The sequence below is a fragment of the Tauraco erythrolophus genome, chromosome 2, assembly GCF_009769465.1.
Source record: "Tauraco erythrolophus isolate bTauEry1 chromosome 2, bTauEry1.pri, whole genome shotgun sequence".
NCBI classification, from domain to species: domain Eukaryota; kingdom Metazoa; phylum Chordata; class Aves; order Musophagiformes; family Musophagidae; genus Tauraco; species Tauraco erythrolophus.
In genome coordinates this window covers 118,387,178-118,411,302 of record NC_141466.1, presented here as the reverse complement: position 1 = coordinate 118,411,302, position 24,125 = coordinate 118,387,178, and the positions used below count along the sequence as shown (strand labels likewise).

At 44.8% G+C, this 24,125-nt stretch overlaps 1 protein-coding gene across 2 annotated transcripts in view; it reads left to right on the top strand.

Annotated features, from left to right (window-relative positions):
- Positions 1–370: 370 nt before the first annotated feature.
- The window catches only part of DTD1 (D-aminoacyl-tRNA deacylase 1), a 29,941-nt gene continuing 6,186 nt past the window's right edge, over positions 371–24,125 (top strand). For both annotated transcript variants that reach the window (XM_086630320.1, XM_086630314.1), the window contains exons 1-4: positions 371–452; positions 2,697–2,787; positions 5,352–5,587; positions 14,644–14,741. In XM_086630320.1, the coding sequence (XP_086486446.1) occupies positions 410–452; positions 2,697–2,787; positions 5,352–5,587; positions 14,644–14,741 (468 nt within the window). In that variant the 5' untranslated portion in view covers positions 371–409. The remainder of the gene's footprint in view (positions 453–2,696; positions 2,788–5,351; positions 5,588–14,643; positions 14,742–24,125) is intronic.

Sequence of the window (24,125 nt, the reverse complement as noted above, 5' to 3'; positions counted from 1 at the left end):
ACACCAGCCCATGCCTATACATACACATACATATACCTGTACCTATATTCCTATACAGGACACTGATCTGCTCCCGTTACCTACATTCGCTCCTTTCTATAGGTGCCCCCCTCCCCTTCCCAAAGACCCTATAGGCACCGACTCCCTTCAGAGTAAGGGAGCCCCTCCGCAGGCAAAACGTTCGATTCGTAGAACCGTATATATAATCCTATACTATAATCCTATACGATACACGCTCCGCGGCCCTATCGCGACTCTCGCGCGGAGGCTGCGGCAGCACCTCCCAGCCGCCAGGGGCCGCTGTGACCGGCAGGGAGCGGCCGCCCGTTGCTTAACGCCGCCGCCTTCCCCCGCCCCGGTCCCGCTCTTTCGTACCGGCGCCGGGCCTGCGCGGAGCGGCCGCGCCACCATGAAGGCCATCGTCCAGCGGGTGGCCCAGGCCAGTGTCACAGGTCAGTGTGCTGCCACCGGGGCCGGGGGAAGGGAGAAGGGGGAGGCGGAGGCGGGCGGAGCGTGGCTCCGCCACGCTCCGCCCGCCTCCGCCTCCCCCTTCCCCTTCCCCCGGCCGGGCCTCCCTTTCCCGCCTCGCTCTCCCGGCGCGGCTTCCAACGCGTTCCCCTCAGTCCATTCCTCTGTGTGTGTGTGTGTGGCAGCGCCATCCCCTTCGCTTTTCCCCGCCGCTGACGCGCTTGGGCGGTCGGGCTCCCCACACGGCGTTCCCCCCTTTGCTTGTGTGTGTCAATGGAGCCACCTCGCTTGCCGCCTGGCATGGCTGGCACATGCTGGCACTATGTCGCCTCTTTGCGTTGCTTCTGTGTGTCAATGGAGCCATCTCGCTTGCCGCCTGGCATGGCTGGCACTACGTTGCCTCTTTGCGTTGCTTCTCGTGCATGCTGGCACTACGTTGCCTCTTTGCATTGCTTGTGTGTGTGTCAATGGAGCCACCTCATTTGCCGCCTGGCATGGCTGGCACATGCTGGCACTATGTTGCCTCTTTGCGTTGCTTGTGTGTGTCAGCAGCTTGCTGCCATGCATTGCTTGCATGGGTCAAGGAAGGCAGTGGTAGCCCTGGTGCTGGCTTAGCTGCCAGTAGGAATGGTGTGTCCCGACAGTATGTCCCTGCTATTGGACTGGTTGGCCCTTTCTGTGTTTGAGATGCTTAAAATCTCCGAGAAGTTTGCATGGCGGGCAGTAAGCGTGGCTGCCACCGGGCCCAGGAGCAAGGTGGTGTGCAGCAGGATAGCCTGCCCGTTAAATAAACAGCTTCTGCTCCTGTGGGAATGGTCTGTGAGCATTGGAAGAGCATGCCTGGGAAGAAGCAGGGAGCACAGCTTTTGCGCACAGCTGGTACTGCAGGTTCTATAGTGGTCAGACACCGTCAGCACTGGGGCTGTGACTGAATTATCGCCGCATTTCTGGGTAGAATTTAAACTGTCGCTTCTGTCTGTTAAGAAGTTTGAGATGTCCCTCTGTGAGGGAGCTGGTGCTGTGCTTAGCGGGGGGATAGATTTCTGAGCTGGAGGGCTCATACCTTGATCAGGTGGAGAGGAAGAGTTTTTGGGAGGAGTTTCCCTCCCTGGTTTGCTTCTCCCCATTGGGAATAGTCCAGATCTCGTCACTGGTTCACGGACATAAGCTTTGAGCTTTCACTGGGGGCCTGCTCTCCTTTCCTTTTACAGGATATTTGGGGCTTTTTTTCCCGGTTGCATAAGCCTGGATATAGTTTTAACAGCCGAATAGCTGGTGATTATCTCACTTTTAAGACCTCATTTAAATCTTACTACAGTCATCTCAGGCTCAACCACGATAAAATAATTTAAATTAAGATAATTTAAAACGTTTCTTAGGAAAACGCAATGAATCTGCAATGTTTTGTGTTTTGTTGTAAATGTCATTTAAGAGGTTGTGTTCCCATCTAGGAGGGCAGAATTTGCAGGTTGTTAATAGTCTTGTTTCAAAAAATCTGTGAGGACTATATCAAGTGGAAATCATCTTTTCACAACTAATGCAAAGTATGTAGGGAGTGGTAGAGTAGAGAAATTGAGTACACTCATTGATATCAACCAGGTGGATAATTTTTACAAGGATTGGAGCGAGTTCTGCCACCTCTCTGGTTAGCACGGCTGATCCAATCGTAGTAAAAAATCTTTATACAGTGTTTTTAAATGCTGGAATGAGCATCTTGACCTAGTCCCTCACAAATAATTCACGACACTGGGAAGACTTTTGAAAGAGGGCTTCTATGTGATCTTTACTCTCCAACAAACTTAAGACAGAGAAGAAGGGTTTAGAATTGATAGATTGATTTGATAGGACAAGGGGTAATGGTTTTAAAATAGAGGGAGGTAGATTCAGGTTGGATATTAGGAAAAAACTTTTTACCATGAGAGTTGTAGAACACTGGAACAGGTTGCCCAGAGAGGTGGTGGATGCTCCATCCCTGGAGACGTTCAAGGCCCGGTTGGATGAGGCCCTGAGCAACCTGATCTAGTTGGAGATATCCCTGTTCCTTGCAGGGGGGTTGGACTAGATGACCTTTGAAGGTCCCTTCCAGCCCTAACGATTCTATGATTCTATGATTCTAATTATGTTTTCTTTGATGGTTGTATAGCTGCCAGCTGAAACCAGTACTTACCTGTGTCATAAAACAAGACAGTGCATTTAGCCTTACTTTTCTTTTTCTCCTCCTTCCCCAGTGGGTGGTGAACAAATAAGTTCAATAGGACGAGGTCTCTGTGTGCTGCTGGGCATTTCTTTGGAAGACACGCAAAGAGAACTGGAGCACATGTAAGTCACATATTTCCTTTTGCCTTGTACTCTTTTATTTGTGCGTTTCTGACACCGAATCAGTAATACCTGTGCAGTAGCCAAACAAATGGGGCGCTCCTGTTGGGAAACTCAGGTTTGCCTATTAGTTCCTCTTCATATTTTACCTTGAATACAGATTCCTTAGAGTTTTCTTTTTTATTTTCCATTGAGAAAAATCTGGTTTTGTTCCCTGTCTATGTGTTTCTATCAAGAACAGACTCAAAAAGGAAGAATCGACGTGTTGGGTTCTTCTAATATCCCTTTTTTAAATGTCTGTTCTTTTTACTGTATGAATTTATCCTGAAGGACTCAATCCTTCAAGGATGGGATGTATCAGAAACATCGAACTCTCATTTTTAACTTGTCCATGAGAAGTTTTGTTCTTCCAAAAGGTGACACAGTCTCATCCGTTACTTTTCTGTAAAAGTGAATCAATTTTGGCAGCCTGGAGGGCTGGCTCTGGCCATCTGTTCCATGGCCACAAAATAGTGTGATTTGGCTGGCAAACACGTGCAAGAGAGAGTTCTGTAGGGGCTTCTTCTGTCCCTTTTGGACTGTTCGTTGTTCTAGGGCTGACCTCAGTTTTTACAAAGGCAAGGAAGAAACAGGTAATAGAGCTAACTGATGTCAAGAAGAGGAAAGGCTGAAGCAGTGAAGAGAGAAGAATGTGAGCGAGAGTGAAAACAACCTTTAGCACATGTGGAAGAGAAAGTAGAGAGTGGAGATGTGAACTACAGGTCACCAAAGAGCTCACATAAACATGTGAAAATTGTAGACAATTACTGCAAAGCTGAAGGTGTTTGTATTATGACATGCTCCATTGGCTTGCCTTACTGTTTGCCTACTCAGTGTGCAACATTTGTGCTATTGTTTCTCTTTCCTACCTTGGTGAATGTGAAAGATGATTCTGAATATTGCTCTCAACACCAGGTTGTTTGGATTATTGACACAGGAAAGGCAGGAAGCCGGCATCCGAAAAAAAGGAATGAAAGAAATCAGCTTATCCAGGCTCTTCAAGTGGTATTAAAGGAAACTTTAGTAATCCTGTAAATGAAACAACAGACATCTTTATTATTAAAACACAGCGGTGATGATGATTTAAGCCTATGTGCTGGGGCCTTCCGAGGCTTTTAATCAACCACTTAATTTAGGAGTCAATTTTGTTTGTCTTTATGCACAAAATGGCAAGGATGGTTTTTGTAACTGTGCCTTAGTGGGGGCAAAGCCCTGAAGCTTGACCATAACAAAGTCTCAGCTTTATTTTATACTAACTGCTTCACTTCTGGTGCAACGTACAATAGTCTGGCTGATGGCTGCAGTTGAAATGCTTTGCACTTGATATGCTCCCTTGTTTATAGATGCTGCAGATTTGTAGAAGCTGAAAGAAGAAACCAAAGACAGGAAAGTGGCGTGCATGCCGTCTTGTTATCATTCAAAGTCCAGTCATACACTGGGTTGCAAATCTGCCTGCTGCTTTTCAGGATCCATTTGTGAAAGTCTCCTTGTCCTCTCTGAATATTCAAACCAGTGAGTTCTGCCCCCCAGCTCTAAAAATCAGCCTTAATACAAATACAAACAAGTCCCAGTCACCACTTTGCTGCCAGCTGCAGTTCTGCACTGTTCCCTGCCTTCCTTCTCTCATCCTGATGAAAATGTGCTGTCCTCATCTGGCTTGTGGGGTTGGGTTTGGGAAGAGTGCTAGGAGGTAACAAAGCTGGAGAAATATAGAATCATAGAATGGTTAGAGTTGGAAGAGACCTCAAAGATCATCTAGTTCCAACCCCCCTGCCATGGGCAGGGAAACCCTCCACTACACCAGGTTGCCCAAAGCCTCATCCAACCCGGCCTTGAACACTTCCAGGGATGGGGCATCTACAACTCTCTGGGCAACCTGTTCCAGTGCCTCACCACCCTCAGAGTGAAGAATTTCTTCCTTATATCTAATCAAAACCTGCCCCCTTTCAGTTTAAATGCATTGCCCCTTGTCCTATCACTACTTGCCCTTGTAAAAAGTGCCTCTCCAGCTTTCCTGTAGGCCCCCTTTAAGTACTGGAAAGCAATATATGTGAATCGTGTTTGGAAACAACCTTAGTTGGGGATGATCTCATTTCGTACTGAGTGTGATTTCCCAGTGTGGTGGGAGGATTTAAATTCCCAAAGCTATTCACGTGTTAAATAATGTTGTGACACATAAAATCAGATAGTAAAGAGTAAGCTTTCTTACCTTCTATGCCATCTCTATGTTACCCTGTAGCTTGCAGTTATTCTGTCCTGATCTCATGCTCTGTAACATGATGATGTTAATTGATGATCTGACAGTGTTATGTGTAAGGGCTTTCTTGGTTATGGCTCTGCCTAATGTGACGAGATTCTCGTGGTTTAGGAAGGAAGGGACAAAGGGATACGTTGTTATGTGGAGGCAGATATATTTGATATCAATATTCATCTGCCTTCCCTTTTATCTCATCCTGTGTGGTAGGCTTTAAATTGTACCTCTTGATCCTGCATGGGACAATTTAGGAATTCTCTTTTTCTCCTCCTAGGGTTCGAAAGATCTTGAACTTGCGAGTATTTGAAGATGAAAGTGGGAAGCACTGGTCCAAAAGTGTGATGGATAAACAGTATGAAGTGTTGTGTGTGAGCCAATTTACTCTGCAGTGCATCCTGAAAGGAAACAAGCCCGACTACCATATGGCAATGCCTACAGAGCAGGCAGAGTGTTTTTATAACAACTTCCTAGAGCAGCTAAGAAAAGCCTACAAACCAGAGCTTATTAAAGGTAAGGGCAAAGGTTGGTAAGATCCTTGATGTGACTAGTGGGCCTTGTTTGTACCTGCTCTTCCCTGATTGCTACTTTCTTTATTCTGTGATTTTTCTGTCTGTGTTGCAAAGGAGCTGTCTTTTCATGACAGTAGATGAGGGAATGTTATGGTATTTTCACTGTCAGCTCAGCAGGGTGATCACTTCAGTCTTTCTCTAGTCGTTTCCTGGTGTTCCTCTGGAATAGTTTGACCTGTAGATGTTCTTGTACTGTTATTGGCTGTGCAATGTGGGCAATGGCTCTGAGAATGTAACTCACAGAGACTGCAGCCATAGAATGAGCTCTGAGGTCAGGCTCCCTCAGAGGCTGGATGTTTTGTGCTGTGTGGTTGGATTAACCCAGGAGGAACGTTTTTCCTGAGGCATATGTGGTTAGTCAGGCTCGAAGCGTCACCAGTGTGCGATGGGCAACGTAGTTCCATCTGTCACTTTAGTTTCACATTCTGTTCAATGGTAATGATGACAGGAGGAGATGTACTGTGTTACTTGAGAACAGTGTTTGATTTAGACTCTCTTTCCTCAACTCTATGCCATGTACGCAACAGTTTTCTCTTTAGCAGAAAAGGCTTGGCTTCCCTTTGTGCTCTGTCCACCCTTAATCTTTTCTGTTTTCTTTTCCGTTTGCTTTCTGGCCATTTTCATCTTTAGACTTGAATTTTTGATACACTTGCCCAGAAGACAAGTGTCTAGAAAAGACTGTTTTTTAAATGGAGGCTATTAATAGATAATAGTCAGCATTACTTTCCTTACGAGGAAAAAAAGGAAAATTGTTAGCTGTGGAAAGCTTTAGAGGCTAATCTCTATATTGACTGCAGATGAAGGTAACTATCTCAGTGCTTTCCAAGGAAGTGCAGTGAAATGCATGCATGAAATGTCCATCTTGTGTCAGCTCTCCAGTAGTTTGATGTGTTCTTTCAAACAGTGTTTGTTGATGATAAGGAGTGCATTTCTGATACCCCTTCCCTGCATCCCTTTCGGTCTGTAACAGAGAAAACTTTTAACGAATTCAGAGTATGTGCTTTTTGAATCTTTATCTTTGTTGAGTTGTGACTAAGTTAGGACCTGTTCCTGTGCTTCTGAAACTGGCAACAGAACTTCCTGGGAAGTCAATGGGAATAAGACTTGCTCTAGTAAGATTTGATTGAGTTGAACGCTCATGTCCTGGTAAACTAAAAGCAAGTATGGAATTTCTTCTCTCACTTAAATGAGGTGTGGAAAAATTGATATATTTCTGTGTATCTATATCTTTATCCTTGGACTTTGGAAAATGGTCTGTTTCTGAAACACTTTCTATCATTTTCTGTTTTGACAGCAGCTTTTTGAAATTCTCTTTTCAGTGAATAACAGTTATACGCCTGAAATGAATAGCCGCAGTTGTTAACTGTCCATATTTTGGCACTCGTTTGCCAATGCTTTCTGCAAAAGAGCTTTCACTTCTGCATTTTTTTTTTTGTGCTGAAAACATAGATTTAGAAACCTAAGAGTGAGTGCCTGTGCTATTCTGTCAGATAACACATGCATTTGAAACTGCTGGCAGCACTGGAACCCCCTGTTAATTTATAATTTTGCTTTCTTTTTAGGCTGTGCCAGTCTACGTTGTGCTGCATCCAAGTCCGTTGGACTTCTATGATTGAAATTTCTGTTGTGCCAATTGCTTTGCCAGTGGTTTTTTGTTTATTTGCTTGTTTTATCTATTTATTTTTGTGCATACAAAGTTCCTGAAGCTTGGTGGTTTCATGGGTAGTAGGCTAAGTCCTGGGTTGCATCAGCAGAGTTTACAGTTTCCCTGAGCTGAGGCGTGTTAGAGCACAGAACCTTTACACACTGGCAGGCTGTATGTGAGCAGGACTGCTTGAATGTGAGTATAACTTTGTGAAATTGTAATACCTGGACTGTAATTTAGTGTGGCACGCAAACATACTGAATTCTGCCCTGAGAAAGTCCTGAGGAAATCAGAACCTGACCTGCTGGGGCCTGTCCTACGTGCTACTGTGTTAAAAAGGGTGATGGGAGGGCCCTGGGAAGGAGCACTGGTGAATGTGCTGCTGGGCTATTAAAGCCGGTTTAGTGTATCAGCATGAGGTTCCACCTCTATCTTCAAAATCTGTACGCATGTGTTTCTGCTAGACACACACACACATGCAGTTGTAGTTATTGAGAGATTAGAGTTTGGTTCTGTGGGTTGCTGTAGGTGCCCTCCCCTTTGATTCTACAAATTGCTTAACGCATTTTAGAGGAACAACCTAATCGTTTGAAGTGGAATTTGTGTAGCTGAGTCAAAGACAGATCGATAAATGTCTTGCCATGTTGTGTAAGAGCCTTGTGTTTTCTAGTTCCTGTATTTTGTCAGTTGACTAATTTGGCTGTTGGAAGTTGAGCTACTACGTGTGCCACTGTTGTAGGTGCTGGGCAGGCAGCTCTTCCATCTAGTACCTGGTCTAGCTGGAGCTTGCCAGCTCTACCTGGAGCTCAGAGTGTAAGTGTTCCCCAAAGAGAAGAGCAAACCGTTCTTTCACACCCAGAGCAGGGGGACGTTTGACAAATAAAATCTTGGAGAAGGCCCAGAGCCATGGCTCCTAGTTTAACACAGGTGTCTTAAGACTGCAGATGGACACCCATGTCTAGGAAAGAGGTTTCATCAGAAGTCCTTGCTTGTCTTGCTTCAGTGCTTTCTTGTTGTAAAATTCATTCTTAAACACCTCACTCCACTCTGAGAAGCAGAACTGGTGAATGCAGGTCGGCCTACTCTGTTGTGGAAGATAACATCCAAAAACTAGGCCTACCAAGGCTTCTCCTTGTGTGTCAGGACCTTCGCTCTCTGTCTTGAATGTGGATTTAGTCTTCTGAGACTAAAGAGATATGAGAGGACTGTTTCACAAGGAGTTTAATTCAGATTAAGGCTTGATGCAAGTCGAAAGCAGAATTATTCTCTCTGATTAATTCCCTTTGTGAGTGTTGTCACTGTGGAATAAGCGCTCTTATCGGGAGCAAGAGTACCCACGTGGAGTTAATTAGGAACGACTTTCCAAGGAGACAAGCTTAGAAGTAACTTCTGAATAAAAGCACTGTGAAGTTCCTAGGTCTCATGAGGCTTGAGATATGTCCAAAACATATTCTGAAAATAAATGATATCTCATTTTCAAGTCCTTACATCTCAGAGGTGGCTTGTCTATCTCACCTCAGATAAAGATCTTTGCCTCTAAGGAAGGCATGCATGCCGGATAAGGGAAAAGGAATTCAAAGAGATGATGGGTGTCCAGCAGAATAAACTTGTCACTTTAAGTGTACTTGTAGGATCCAGTTTTATTGCAGAGGATGTTGCAAGGAGGTGACTTGATCAGTCAAGAAGTCTTAAAGTTACTACATTGTGGTATAAAAAGCAGGAAAAGAAATAGTATTTAAGGGTAAGTTGCTAGTGTCTCCTGTGGATAGTACAGGGTCATGTGATAAATTTACTCAAAGGTGCTGGAGTAACAAGCAACATCCAAGGAGGGTGGATTCTTTTTCCTCCTTTCCTTCTGACTGCAAAATGAAAATCAATCCAGACAGACTCTTGGGACAGAGAGATGGAAGAGCTGATATCTTCAGTTTCTTTGCAGTCCTGTGCAGAAGAGGAATTGGTCTGCATCAGAGTTTGAGAAGTTGCGTTCACGGGCAGAACGATCAACTCTTTTGCAGCCTGTCTGCCCGAGTGCCGCAGAGGTGATGTGTTCTGCTGGTGTGCTCTTAGGTGAATGCAAAATGCAGTGGTACCACAGATGTCAGTGTGTTCTAGAAGAGTCAGGCTTGTCTCTCAACTTACCTCTTCAGGAAGCCATGACACGTGAATGAAAAATGCCTTCTCTGAAAGGTTATGTGATTCGCCATATACTGACAGTATGGTAGACACTGGAACAAGGGAAGGAAGGCAGGAGCATGTTTTTGAGGCAGGCAGCCAACATTGAGGGAGATTCTGCTGAAGAAGCATCTCTTCCTAAGGAGACATTAGGCATTGATTTAAGAAGAAATTGTGAAACTAGGTTTTAGCTTTCCCTTTTTCTTTCAGGCAGGACCAGACCCTGAAGCTGCAGAGAAGAAAGCTGTGTTACAGTGAGGCCGCTTCTTGAAAAGAGCTGTGAGGACTAATGGGCCACTAGAACCCTTTGGTTTTGTTGTATAAGGGAGCTACCAGCACAAAAATCCAGAAGCTTCCCATGAGGAAAACACATTGTGCAGAAACCATTGTCCCTGAAACTACAGGACATGTCAGTTTGCGATAAGGGAGGGTGGCAGCTGCTTCTGACAACATCACCAGTGCAGTATGTTTGAAAGCTTGAAGATGAGGGTGCGTAGTGGTCCACGAGATGTTTTGGGTTAAGACCAGTAACGGGATTTTGGAATGTGTGAAGAAATTCTCCCTCAGTTGGCTTTGAGAGAATGAGGTTGCTGAGGCTGAAACCTGCGCTGCCTTTTGTATTGTGGTGGTTGCAAGGTGTTGAGACCCTTCCTGTCTTTGAGAGGAAGGGCTGCAAGAGAGAGGCTGTAGAGGAGGGCAGCATTAGCAGGCATTTCTGGTTTAAGTACTGTTGCCATTCGCTCTAAATCTTAAAGTTTCTGAGCTGTGATTCACCTTGGTCTGGGGTGACTTTGGGTCAAAAGACTGGAAGTTTAAGTGTGAGGAGAATGGGAGGGAGCTGTTGTAGAAGGATGTTCCTCGACAGTAGTTCTGATGCTGAAACAAGATAGAAGGTGCTTGTGACTGGGAGCGCCTTGAGTGTTCTGGTAAAGGTGGGGGCTTATTCGACCACTTTATCAGCCCTTGAAAAAAGGGGTCTGGGAACTTTTTTTTTTTTTTTTTTTAATGTCTATACATATATGGGAAGTGCAAAAGGCAGTTCTTTTCTATGAATAAAGCACAGCAGAGGGATGATACAAGTTTAAGATGGTATTTTTTGTTTATTATTTTGTTAACGAAACGTGGCAGGGGAGTTGGAACTAGATGATCTTTGAGATCCCTTCCAACCCAAACCATTCTATGTGATCTGCTTATGGGTACATCTCTTTCCATATACACTGTACATACAACCACCCTTCTAGGAGCAGCAGCTCAAGTAGGATCTGCTTGATCTTCCTGAAGGAGCGATATAACTGTTTTCTAAGCATGTCTGTAGATCCTTCCCTCATTGCCTGCATGAAGGTGTGGAATGTTGTTTTGTTGTGCTTATCAGATGCAGAAACTGTCTGTTTGTGCTTATGAGATGCAGATTAGATGTCTGTTTCTGTACAGGAACCAACTCAGATTCCTGTGCTGTAGTTGATATTTGGTCTCCAAGAGACTCTTACACATTATGGTAGCTAGATTTCAGGTGTGCAGATACAGCTAACCAAAAGTAAGCATTCTTCAAGCTTTCATTTCTCAACTGAGAGTCATTTATAGGCATCTGTGAAAACTTGTGTCTGCAGATTCTCCAGTGAAACCATAAGCTACAGGTTTAGGGAAAAACTGTCTGGGTTTTCTCTGCAGGTCCTCATCTATCATGGGTGGCGAAGGGTTTGAAAACTGTGCTGGAAGATTATAATCACTATTTTTTTGATTGCTCTGACATCTTTTCTCAGTGTAGCGCTTTACATATTCCAGGCTCCTGCAAATTTATAAAATGAGAACAGGTCTCTCTGATTTTTTATTTTTAACTCGCTTTGTAATACTTTTGTCTTGTAAATTTTCTGTTATTTTCCATAATTATTTAGTAACTCTCTTCTTTTTTCTTTTGCGCTGTTAGCTAGCATTCAGAACACATTGATACTTTCCTGAAATACTGATAGCTTCATGGTATCTCTATTTACTTGATTTACCCAGTCACATCAGCTGCGCCTTTTTAAAGCAGTAACCGTTGATGTGCCATTCTTTGATGCCACCACAGCCTCAGTTGTCCCCTCCCTCCAGAGGGTACTGACCCTACAGTGGAGTTGTCAGATGGGAAGATGTTTTCGCTCCTGCTGTAGTAGTTCTTGTTAGGTTGTGTGGTTCAAAGCTGGTCTGCAGACACACAAAGGAGCAGAGAGCAGGCAGAGGAACTCAGATTCTGGACTCAGAGGATCGCAAACCCTGGCCAGGCCCCTCCCTGGGCTGTCATGGGGGAACCTCAGTCCCATGGTCCAGGGTGGTGCCCATCCTAGGGAGTCAACAGGAGTGGCTCTCTGGAGCGCCTTTCAGACTGAGGTGGGTCACTGCCTGGCGACATGGGATGCATGCAGGGGAAGAGCATTTCAAAGTGGCACAAGACGTATTATGGGATGTTTAGATGAGGAAGCAAAGGCAGGGAAAGGGGTGGATCTAAGTGATTTGAGGAGGAACAAGCATGGGAGAATAAAGGGATATGGGTATAAAAAGGGCCAGCCACATGTAAGCAATGGCTGGTCAGTGTGCTTGTGGTTATGCCCTGCACCTGATCAGCACAGTCTGCCTTGTCTTCTTACTGAAGTCCATTGTTAACTATTTTCCTGGGTGAGGGACCCACTGTTTTGTGAGCATGTGTGTAAATGGAGTGCAGCACCTGGAGTGGGATCATGGATCTGTGAGTGAGGGTCTGTGAGTGAGCACATACCCAGTAGGATGAACTGATGAGGAGCTGTGGTGGTCAGAGCTGGGTCCGGGTGTGTGTCTCTGAGTGTGAGACCACAGGAGAAGCTGGCTCTTGGAGGGACTAGAGGAGTCCTGGCCAGCTGCTGGAGAGACCAGGGGTCTTTCTGTCTGTGTGTCTCTAAAGGGTAAGACTAGGAGGGGCCAGCAAAGTGCTGGAGAGATGGGGGTAGGGGGGGGTGTGTGTGTGTGTGTACATGTGTGCGAGAGGTTCTGTGACAACAACTGGAGCAGGGCTGCAGGCCTCAGGGACTTGTCTACCCAGGTGCCAGCATCTGGGGAGGCCAAGATCCACGGGCAGCTACTGGGCACACTGAGTGTCTAAGGGAGGGATCCACATTGTATACATGTACGTATTTCCTACTAATGGACCTTGGTCTTGGTCAGCCAGCAACAGGTCCAGGGTGAGGCTGTAGGTGGTATTCGTGTTCATGTGAGTGCTGAATGTGTCCGTGTTGATATCTGTGCAGCTGGCTGGCTGTGTGTATATGTGTGTGGTTGTGTAGCATGCGTGTTTGTATATGTGCCTACTGGGAATACTTAATCTTGTTTGTGTTTGGACGTGGGGTTGTGCAGCTGTGGCAGCCTTGCCTTTGTCAGGTTTCTAGATTCAACACCTGTAACATTTCTCTGCCCACATGAAACATTGAAGAAGGTCAGTTTGATCAAAGGAGCCTGGGTAGAGGCAGCAAGCTGGGACACTAGGCGTGTGTTCTCTTCTGCCACCTCCTCTGTGGGGCAGAACACATCTGAGGAGTGCACCTGGTAAAACTGTGTAGCTTTCTGTTCAGTAAATCACATTCCTTTTCATAGAAATATTTGCTTGAATCATGCTCTTGCCCCCTTCCCATTGGCATTTCTGTTGCTGTGGCTCTTTGGTGGTCACTCACTCTACGGACCTTTTCCTTGGCCGCTGGACTATTGGCAGCAGTCTCTTGTGCAGTGCTGTAGTGTTTGGCTTTGCCAGAGCTTGTATCTCTAGCTCATGGTATGGCTTGTGGCATACAGCCTTTGGAAAAGCTATTGGGCAGTAGATCTGTTGTGATATTCCTTTTTCCTTTAAGCAAATACCAGACTTCCGTCTGATTCACAGGAGGTTCCAGGGAGAGACTGAAAACTCTTCCAGAGCTCTTTGTCCCCAGTAACATGTTCATGAAGGATCAGGACACTTTGGTTTGACCTCTGTTCAGCCAGGGCCACCACATGTTGCAATGGAAAGCTATACAAAGTCACATGCAAATATTCTCAGTGAGTGGTTGCTCCATTGAAGTTTGAGCCTACTGCTTTCAGCATCTTCTGGCTCACTGTCCAAGGTGGTACTGGAAGAGGTGTTGGTTGTGTTGCTGAGCAGGCTTCAGCCTGCCTTCGCAGTAAGTGAGGCTGTTCAGTCTCTGGATAACTGCTCTCTGCTTGCTGCACTACACCTCTTCTTTCATACATTTTTATTTATATGATAGTATCTGTTCTTTTTGCTATCCCTGCCAGAAAGGTCTAGAAAGGCTACTCAGGTGTGTGGGGCAGGAGAAGAGAGTATGTGGGAGTGAGCAGTCGAGTAGGCTCAGCCAGGGGTGGGGTGAGTTTGAGGAGTATCAAACTGGACTAGAGGAAACGGAGCAAGGAAGCTTGCACAGATTAGAATGAGATGTGAGGAGAAGGTGGCAGGATGGCTTTTGTAGACTGTACAGGATAAAAATGTCGTGGGTCTGTTGTGATGGAAACTTCTTAAATGCTTACCAGAAGTGTGCTCTGTGCCTCAACTGGTGTGCTAGTAAATGCTATTGATGACAAATGACCTACACATCTCTGATTTCAGAAGTGTATTCCTTTGAAGTAGGCAGGGTTGAGGGAGTAGACACAATCTTTTTTGCCAAACTCTGACAAAGAATGGCCTACATTGCCATTTTGCAGGAATGTTGAAATTGCTGTAGCAGACTGGGACTGGGCTGTATACCAGTGTCCCCTTCTCTGGAGTATTCAGTGTCAAATGCTTCAGAATAGACTTTGGGACATTTTATCTTTTGCCCATTTATAAGATTTCTTCCAAAGATCAGCTAGTTAGCTGGACTGGACCCCTAGGCTTAGCCATTACATCCTTGAAAATTTCATCTGCTTGTGAGAACTATCCTGCCCATCCTGAATTTTAATAACCTTGTTTTGCAGACATCTCTGTACTTAGCTGTGTACTTATCACCTCTGAATGTTAGACCACAGAGCTGGATGCACACAGACTGTTTTATCCCTAGTAGCTTTCTGCAGTTTGCTAGTTGGTAGTCCTTTTATGTTTGTGGTTTTTTTTTTTTTCTTTTTTCCTCTTTTTAGTAGCACATTTGGGAAAGATTTTGGTATATGTGATTCTTTCAAGAGCCCTCAGCACTTCTCGTCTCTTCCCTTTTCAGATGGCAAGTTTGGTGCCTACATGCAGGTACACATCCAGAATGATGGTCCTGTAACAATAGAACTGGAGTCCCCGGCTGCCACTGTCGACCCTAAACAGGTAAGTGAGCCAGAGGGTCTGTCTGGAAAGGGTGGACGTATAGGCTGTGCCTCTGCGAAAGTGTAGCGTTCCTCTCATGAAGATTTCCTTGGGCGTGAGGACCTCGTGCTTCCTGTGCAGCCTCTGAAATGTTAAATAATTGCCATGTTTTCTTCAGCTCCCTGGCCTGCTGATAGCTGCTTGCTGCCCTGGTAAAGGTCGTGCATGTGTAATGCAAAACAGCTTTTTACGGTTTATTCTTCCTCATCATTAAAGCGGCTGTTTAATCATGGCTCATTAGCTATATTTTTAATGTGTCTGACTCCCCCTTTTTTTTTTAGTGAAGTTTCTTGACATTTAGGGGCTTCTGCATGTGGGTGGCTGAATGGAACTGGAGAGCTGCCTCTTCCTCAGAAACAAGAGAACAGCAAGTTTAAGTCCTGAATTTTAAGCCTGGAGTGGAGAGGAGAGTTAGCTCTGCTGAGGAACATCACAGGCTATGCTGAAAACCAAATCTAACAATGGGGTTTTCTTGTCCTCTAAACACAAGAGTGACCAACGTTTCCAGACTGAAAGAGAAGGGGGAGGGATTGTTATTCTCAGCTGTGTTTCAGCGAGGCCGCTCCAACCCTATTTGTTTAACACGTTACTTAACCTTATTAAAATCATTATTCCCATTTATAAGAAGGACGTGAGGGAAGACCCAAGTAACTACAGACTGGTTAGTCTAACCTCAGTACCTTGAAAAATTTTGGAGAAGATCATACTGGGTGGTGTTGAAAGGTCTTTAAAGGACAATGCGATCATCAGGCACAGTCAACACGGGTTCATGACGGAAAGGTCCTATCTAACTGATTTGCTGTCCTTGTACAATAAGGTCACCCTGTTGGTGGCTGAAGGGAAGGTGACAGATGTAGTGTTTCTGGATTTTAGTAAGGCTTTTGATACTGTCCCTCACAGCATCCTCCTGAACAAGATGTCCAGCTGTGACATGAGCAGGTACACGGTGCAGTGCATGAAAAACTGGCCAAAGGGCAAAGCTCAGAGGGTTGTTGTGAATGAGGCTGCATCTCGTTGGCAACCGGTCACCAGTGTTGTTCCTCAGGGCTCAATTCTAGGACCAGTTCTGTTCCAGATTTTAATCAATTATCTAGATGCAGGATTTGAATGCCTCGTTAGTAAGGCTGCAGATGATACCAGACTGCAAGGTGCTTTTGATTCTCATGAGGGACAAGAGGTCTTGCAGAGGGATCTGGATAGATTGGCGCACTAGGCAATCATCAATGGCATGAAATTTGACAAGAACAAGTGCCAGATTCTGCACCTGGGATGAACTAATGCTGGACACAAGTATAGGTTGGGGGAGGAGTGGCTGGAGAGCAGCCCTGCAGAAAGGAATCTGGGGGTGCTGGCCAACAGCAGACTCAGTATGAGTCAGTAGTGTGCCCTGGCAGCCAAGGGGGCAAACCACATCCTGGGGTGCTTCAAACAGCGTAACCAGCAGGTCAAAAGAGGTGGTTATCCTGCTGTACTTAATGTTGATGCAGCCTCACCTTGAGTACTGCGTGCAGTTCTGGGCACCACGATTTAAGAAGGATATGAAGGTCCTTGAATATGTCCAGAGGAGGGCAACAAAGCTGGTGAAAGGCCTGGAAGGAATGTCCTTTAAGGAGCAGCTAAGGACTTTGGGCTTGTCTAGTTTGGAGAAAAAGAGGCTGAGATGATATGCATGGACGATAACTTCCTTCTCCAAGTGGTAGAGGAACCAATGAGGAGAGGTGCTTTGCTGGACCTTGTTCTCACCAACAAAGAAGCGCTGCTGGGGAACGTGATGCTCAAGACAGCCTTGGCTGCAGTGATCATGAAATGGTGGAATTCAAGATTCTTAGGGAAGGAAGGAGGGTGCACAGCAAACTGACTACCCTGGATTTCAGGAGAGCAGACTTTGGCCTCTTCAGGGATCTCCTCGCTAGAGTACAATGGGCTGAAGCCCTGGAGGGAAGAGGGGCACAAGAAAGCTGGTTAATATTCAAGGATCACCTCCTCCAAGCTCAGGAGCAGTGCATCCCAACAAAGAGAAAGTTAGGTAGGAACACTAGGAGGCCTGCATGGATGAACAAGGAGTTCCTGGACCAACTCAGGCACAAAAAGAAGGCCTGCAGAGGGTGGAAACAAGGACACGTAGCCTGGGAAGAATACAGAGAATTTGTCCGAGCAACCAGAGATCAGGTTAGGAAAGCTAAAGCCCTGATAGAGTTAAATCTGGCCAGGGACATCAAGGGCAACAAGAAAAACTTCTGTAGATACATCAGTGATAAAAAGAGATCTAGGTAAAATGCAGGCCCTCTCCGGAAGGAAATGGGGGACCTGGCTACCCGGGATATGGAGAAGGCTGAGGTTCTCAATGACTTCATTGCCTCAGTCTTCACTGGCAAGAGCTCCAGCTGCACAGCCCAAGCCACAGAAGGCAAAGGCAGGGACTGGGAGAATGAAGAACCACCCACTGTAGGAGATCATGTCCGAGACCATCTTAAGAACCTGAAAGTGGACAAGTCCATGGGACCTGATGAGGTGCATCCGCAGGTCCTGAGGGAGCTGGCAGATGAAGTTGCTAAGCCACTATCCATCATATTTCAGAAGTCGTGGCAATCTGGTGAAGTTCCCAATGACTGGAAAAGGGGAAACATAGCCCCCATCTTTAAAAAGGGGAAAAAAGAAGACCCAGGGAACTACGGGCCAGTCAGTCTCACCTCTGTGCCCGGCAAGATCATGGAGCAGATCCTCCTGGTGACTATGCTAAGGCACATAGAAAATAAGGAGGTGATTGGTGACAGCCAACATGGCTTCACTAAGGGCAAATCCTGCCTGACTAATTCGATGGCCTTCTATGATGAGGTTACAGCATTGATGGATAGGGGAAGAGCAACTGACATCGTGTACTTGGACTTATCCAAAGCATTTGATACTATCCCACCCGACATCCTTGTCTCTAAACTGGAAAGACATGGTTTTGATGGATGGACCACTCGGTGGATAAGGAATTGGCTGGATGGTCGCACTCAAAGAGTTGTGGTCAACGGTTCAATGTCCAAGTGGAGACCAGTGACGAGTGGTGTTCCTCAGGGGTCAGTACTGGGGCCAGTGCTATTTAACATCTTTGTTGGAGACGTGGACAGTGGGATTGATTGCACCCTCAGCAAGTTTGCAGATGACACCAAGTTGTGTGGTGTTGTGGACACGCTGGAGGGAAGGGATGCCATCCAGAGGGACCTGGACAGGCTGGAGAGGTGGGCCTGTGAGAACCTCATGAAGTTCAACAAGGCCAAGTGCAAGGTCCTGCATATGGGTCGGATCAATCTCAAGCACAAGTACAGGCTGGGTGGAGAATGGATTGAGAGCAGCCCTGAGGAACAGGACTTGGGAGTGCTGGTGGATGAGAAGCTCAACATGAGCCGGCAATGTGCGCTGGCAGCCCAGAAAGTGAACCGTATCCTGGGCTCCATCAATAGGAGCGTGGCCAGCAGGTCGTGGGAGGTGATTCTGCCCCTCTACTCTGCTCTCGTGGGACCCCATCTGGAATACTGTGTTCAGCTCTGGAGTCCTCAGCACAAGAAGGACATGGAGCTGCTGGAGCGGGTCCAGAGGAGGGCCACGAAGATGATCCGAGGGCTGGAGCACCTCTGCTATGAAGACAGGCTGAGAGAGTTGGGGTTGCTCAGCCTGGAGGAGAGAAGGCTCTGGGGCGATCTTATTGCAGCTTTCCAGTACTTAAAGGGGGCCTACAGGAAAGCTGGAGAGGCACTTTTTACAAGGGTGTGTAGTGATAGGACAAGGGGCAATGGATTTAAACTGAAGGAGGGGAGATTTAGATTAGATGTAAGGAAGAAATTTTTCACTCTGAGAGTGGTGAGGCACTGGAACAGGTTGCCCAGAGAAGTTGTGGATGCCTCATCCCTAGAAGTGTTCAAGGCCAGGTTGGGTGAGGCTTTGGGCAACCTGGTGTAGTGGAGGGTTTCCTTGCCCATGGCAGGGGGGTTGGAACTAGATGATCTTTGAGGTCCCTTCCAACCCGAACCATTCTATGATTCTATGAGGGGCAACCTCATTGCTCTCTAAAGCTTCCTGAGGAGGGGATGTGGAGAGGGAGGTGCTGAGCTCTTCTCTCTGGTACCCAGTGACAAGATGTGTGGGGATGGTTCAAAGCTGCGTCAGGGTAGTTTCAGACTTGACATAGAGAGTGGTGAGACACTGGAACAGGCTTCCTAGAGGGGTGGGCAATGCACCAGGCCTATTTATTTTTAAGAGGCATTTGGACAATACCCTTGATAATATGCTTTAACTCTTGGGCAGCCCTCAAGTCTTCAGGCAGTTGGACTAGATGATCGTTGTAGGTCCCTTCCAACGGGAACTATTCTATTCTATTCTATTCTATTCTATTCTATTCTATTCTATTCTATTCTATTCTATTCTATTCTATTCTATTCTATTCTATTCTATTCTATTCTATTCTATTCTATTCTATTCTATTCTATTCTATTCTATTTCCTTCCAGCCCTGGTTTGTCATAAGTACTGTGATCCTACCAACTAACCTGGCCAGTTGATGAGCAAGACAAAATCACTTTGCTGATGGGGTCTGTCCTTGAGTCACTACTGTGTGACCATCACTCTTACTGAATTAAAAATCAGACATTTGGATTTTTCAGCCAGCCATGTATGTTTATGGCTGCTCTTTTAAAGCCTGCTTATAGGTTCTGTGACAACTGCAGTGCAACTGGTGGCTGTAATTGGTGGAAATTCTGCATATCTCAAGATATCATGCTAAAGGCGTTGGGAGCCTAATGGGAAAAGAGCATGGGAAAGCCCAAAGAAGCATCTCTTGTTGCCTTAAATAGCTAAGGTATATTGGTTTGGAGTCGGTTTTGTTTTACCTCCAAATTCTGTTCTGTATCCTTTTGTGATGTTTTAGCCCTTGAAAGAACTGCATCCGCTTCTGGTTTTTCTTTCTGTACCCTCACAGATTTAGCAGAAAGAGTTCTCAGCCCAACCGTCTATAATTAGCAGCAGCAGCTCTGTCTGGAGTGAGGAATGATTGTCAACATAAGCACTCACATCCCCACTTTGAGGAATTAAGCTGCTGCCTGATTTGCCTGGGAAATAGAGTCTGCAGAAAGCTGGATGGCACAGAAATGGAGTGCTCTGATGTCCCCTTTGAACTGTTCATTAACCCTCCAGAGAGTTACGGCCCTCTGTTTTCAGGTGACATGTTTATGGTATAGATTCTTTAAGGCTGAGGTTTAGTTGTGGTCCTTGTGGCAGTATCAACCCTCTGCTTTGCCACTCTAGCTCTTTGTGGAATAGGAAAGGACATGTTCCCTCCATACCACCAAGCAATGTTTACTGCACAAATTCTCCATGCTCTTGCATGGCTCTCTCTCAGGTGCAGGTGGCTATATCCTTTGAAAAGCAGCATTTATTGTAGCCTGCAGTTGAGGATATTAGTGGCAGGATGGGTGGCAGCATTATGTCCTGCTGTCTGTGACTATGAGATGGAGCCTCAGAGTGTCTTGGTCTTTAGAGCAAAACTGGTGACCAATCTTTTTTGCTCAAGCAGTCAGTGGGAATCATTGGAGTAAGGGTAGGTGGATGACTGAAGGATGACATGGTGCAGTTTCTGACTGAAACGGAGAGCACTGAGAGAACTTTTACCCCTGCTGTCCTGTGTGTATATGTGAAATAATCCAAGAGGAGTCACCAGGGAGTGCGGGATTCTGAAAGGTTCCATCTCTTTCTTGGGAAATATTGACTGGTTTCATCTCAGCTGACAACACCTTCCTGGTGGCCACAGTATGGGCTGAAGACTGGGAAGGATGCTGCTTTTCAAACGTTCTCTGGCATGAAATCTTTGTTTAATGTGAATGTCTGGTTCTGCTTCAGTCTTGCTTGCTGATTGCCTTCCTTTCCTCCTTAAACCTCATTTCATCAGCGAAGAGGAGGCTTGTGCAGGATGTGCATAGAACACTGTCATTTGTCCGAAGGTGAGGTTACACCAAGTGTCTTCTTACTGAGTCTGTGCTTGGACCCTATGAAAAGGAGGGCAGAGCCCTTGGTGTGGGCTATGTGAGTGAGGACTGGACAGTCCACAATAAGAGTTGTCTGAGTTTACATGCCTACCTTCTGCTATGTGTTGTCCACGCACATTGATGAGCCACCTTGAGTTCCAGCTCATCGCGAGTCCTGATTCTTGTTTGTCACAGAAATAGATGAGCTCTACAGTGGCACAGACACTGAAAAAACAACCGAGCCATGTATGCTTTGGATGCACCAAGAGTTTAATCTATGCCGTGTTCAAAGAACCCCATTTTCTTGAAATTGGCAGCTCTTTTAACTGTTACTGGGGATATTTTCTTGCTCATACTGGGACCTTAACACACACTGTTGGAGGCCACTGCTGTTTTTGACACTCCTAAGCATCCTTTCGTGATATTTTTTGACATGTGTGCCATCATCTCTCACCCATCATACAAGATGTGTGATGAGCAAGGACCAATTTGAATTTGTCATTCTCTTTCCTCTTCCTTGCCTGTTGCATTTTTTTTGCTGCCATACAGTCTGTTGATTTGCTTGTAGCATGGGAAGTAAGGCTTAGAGATGGTGTGGTTTTTATCTTTTTGCTTTCTACTTTAGCAAGAAGAGATAAATAAACCATCCAACAATGTTTAATGTGATGTTAATAAAAAGATATCAGACAAATAGTTGCTGATGAATAGTTCTTTTAAGTCATTGGATGTGACTGTGAAATAAATCTTTTTTTTTTTATGAGTGATTCTGTGATTGTAATTGGTAATCTGATCTTTATAATTCCTTAGCGATGTAATTAGTAAAAATACATTTGGATTAATCCAAATATATTTTTATATTCTTTGTGCTAGAGAGGTATAAATAAATCACTTACAGAATTAATAAAAAAGTTAATCAAAGAAATAGCTGTGTCCTTCTCATACAACAAATATGTGCGTGTGTATATATATATATAAAATATGTGTGTGTGTGTGTGTGTATATCTCTCTCTAAAAGAGAATATCCCAGCTATTTATGAAACTCCAGTAAGCAGGGGAAGCTACTACATTTCGATTTGTTGTGAGCTGTTCGGTTCCATTGTGGTCTGATTTAATAGTAAGCAAATTATTTGAAAGCATGAAGTAAATCAAAAGAGTCTTACACCAGTAGTAGTTAGTGATTGCCAGGCCTTTTCTGAAGATTTGTGATTTATTTTTTTTTTTTTTAATTTTGGACATGTGAATGGAATAACAGAAATAGAAAAAATATCTGGCATTTAATTGAGCTCTTAAAGCGCCTTTTTGGTAAGTCTGATGTGCAATAAATTTTGCTTGAAAGGCAAAACAAAGCCACTGATTAGAAACTGGATAAGAAATGTGAAAACAAAAAGGCATGAAATGGATGAAGGTGAATATATACATGCAGTGATTCTCTTCCGAGTTCAATAATAGCAACTACATTTCCTACATAGTCTTTGAGAGTGAGGATAGATCCAGTATTTCTCTTCACTTTTGGCTGTGATGCAGAAAACAAAAGGATTTTTCCTGATGTTCTAGTACAAATCACAAGCATGGTCATTTCCAGCCTTAACCAGTGAAGCAATTTTGGGTAATTCCTTCTGAACTTGCGTGCACCTGTTTGGATAATTATAGAGGTCAGCTTCAAAAGCATAGCAAATTTCTGTGCTGTCTTGATGAAGTTTGTTGTGATCATTGCTGAGATGAGGTTAGATATGCCCAGAATGCTTTGCATGTTTACATCTTGTTTTGGGGAAGGTAGAGGAGATACACTTTGTATTTTTTCATAGGAATTCGTAGCTAGTAGCAGTAGCCTGACAGAAATGGAGCAGAAAAAGGTTTTAGAGGCTGCCTGGAGAGGTGACTTGGTGACAACTCAAAAAAAGCCCCTTGAACTTTGAAAGCATTATGGATAATTATGGAACTCAGATTGGAAGTATTCTGTGCAGTTTTATTTCTTCTGCTAGGGGAAGTGGCATAGCAGTTTCAGTGTTTAATGCTTATATTCCAATTAGACACTGAGCTGATCTCTGTAGGCCTGTTTGTTCCAGTACTGTCCAGAATGAAATAAACTGCATTGTGTTTTAAACCATATTTTGGAACTGGACACGCTGTAATGGGAAGGACAACAAGAATGAAAGAATTGGAGTGGATCTTTGTTACTGAACCTGCCTGTATCAGTGCTGCAGAGCAGCACACTTGGTCAGTGAGGAGTAAATAATAATGTAATGTCCCTTGGAAATACCAGTGTTTTGAATGAGAGGAACTTCTAAAGGCTGACATTTAAGTAACTTAATGTTTTTAAATGGCAGGAGGATCTTGATTATAGAAAATCCATTAACGAATTCCACATAAACATTAAAAAACTTCTCATAACTGTGTAGCCAAAAGTGATTTCTCTGCTGAATGTGAAGAAAACTCAAATCTAGTATTTTAACTTTTCTGTCACTTTTCAGTTAGAACATTTTAATATAATGTAGCTGAAGGTGTTTTCAGTTTGCCAAGTATGGTATTTCAGCTTGCATTTTCATTTTAAGGGGGGATGGGGATTGTCTTGGAATTACGTGATCAGTAGCACAGTCCTGAGGCAGCTGGTGTCAAATATTTTATTATACCAGACTATGGTAAATGGCTGTACAGTGAGGTCCTCCATCTGCAGCAAAGGGATTTTTGCTGTTGTCTTTCACTTTGCTTTTTGTCAACTAATTTTATTTCCTTCCCATGTGAACATGTGCACCATTATGAGAAATAAACTACAGTCCTCTCCTTGGCACCGTTAGCTGACATTTTTTCTAGATGCTGTGTTGCCAGCTTTGATGTTCCTTTTCTTCCAGTTGTACTGTTTTTACTTCCAGTCGTACTTACTTTGAAGAAACAAATCCAAAACCTGTGAGTTCATGTTCTTGTACTGAAAGTTTTGCTGAGGAAAACTAACCAAAAGGAGCTCAACTTGTTATATATATCTCTGGTGATAAAGAGCAGTTGAGGAAAATGAGTGGGGAAGCCATGCAGCTGATAAACAGCGTGGCTAGGGAATTTTTCCAAGACCCTAGGCAGCAAGTTAGACCAGGCTGACTGATGAAGGGCTGGTGGCACTTTTCTTGCCTCTGGGCTTTGGGCCTATATAGTGTAACTTCATTGGGTGCTGCTCACGTTTCTTCTAGGAGCAAAATGAAGTGTTTAATTCCTTGCATGAGCTGCTCGTTGGCCAAAAGGATTGTGTTCTCTTCTCAAAGAGAAAAAAGCTCCGGAAAACACTTGTCTGAGGTGTAGATACATGTGGAAAGGAAAAGGAAAAAGTCAGATAATCTACCATCTCCTTAACAGAT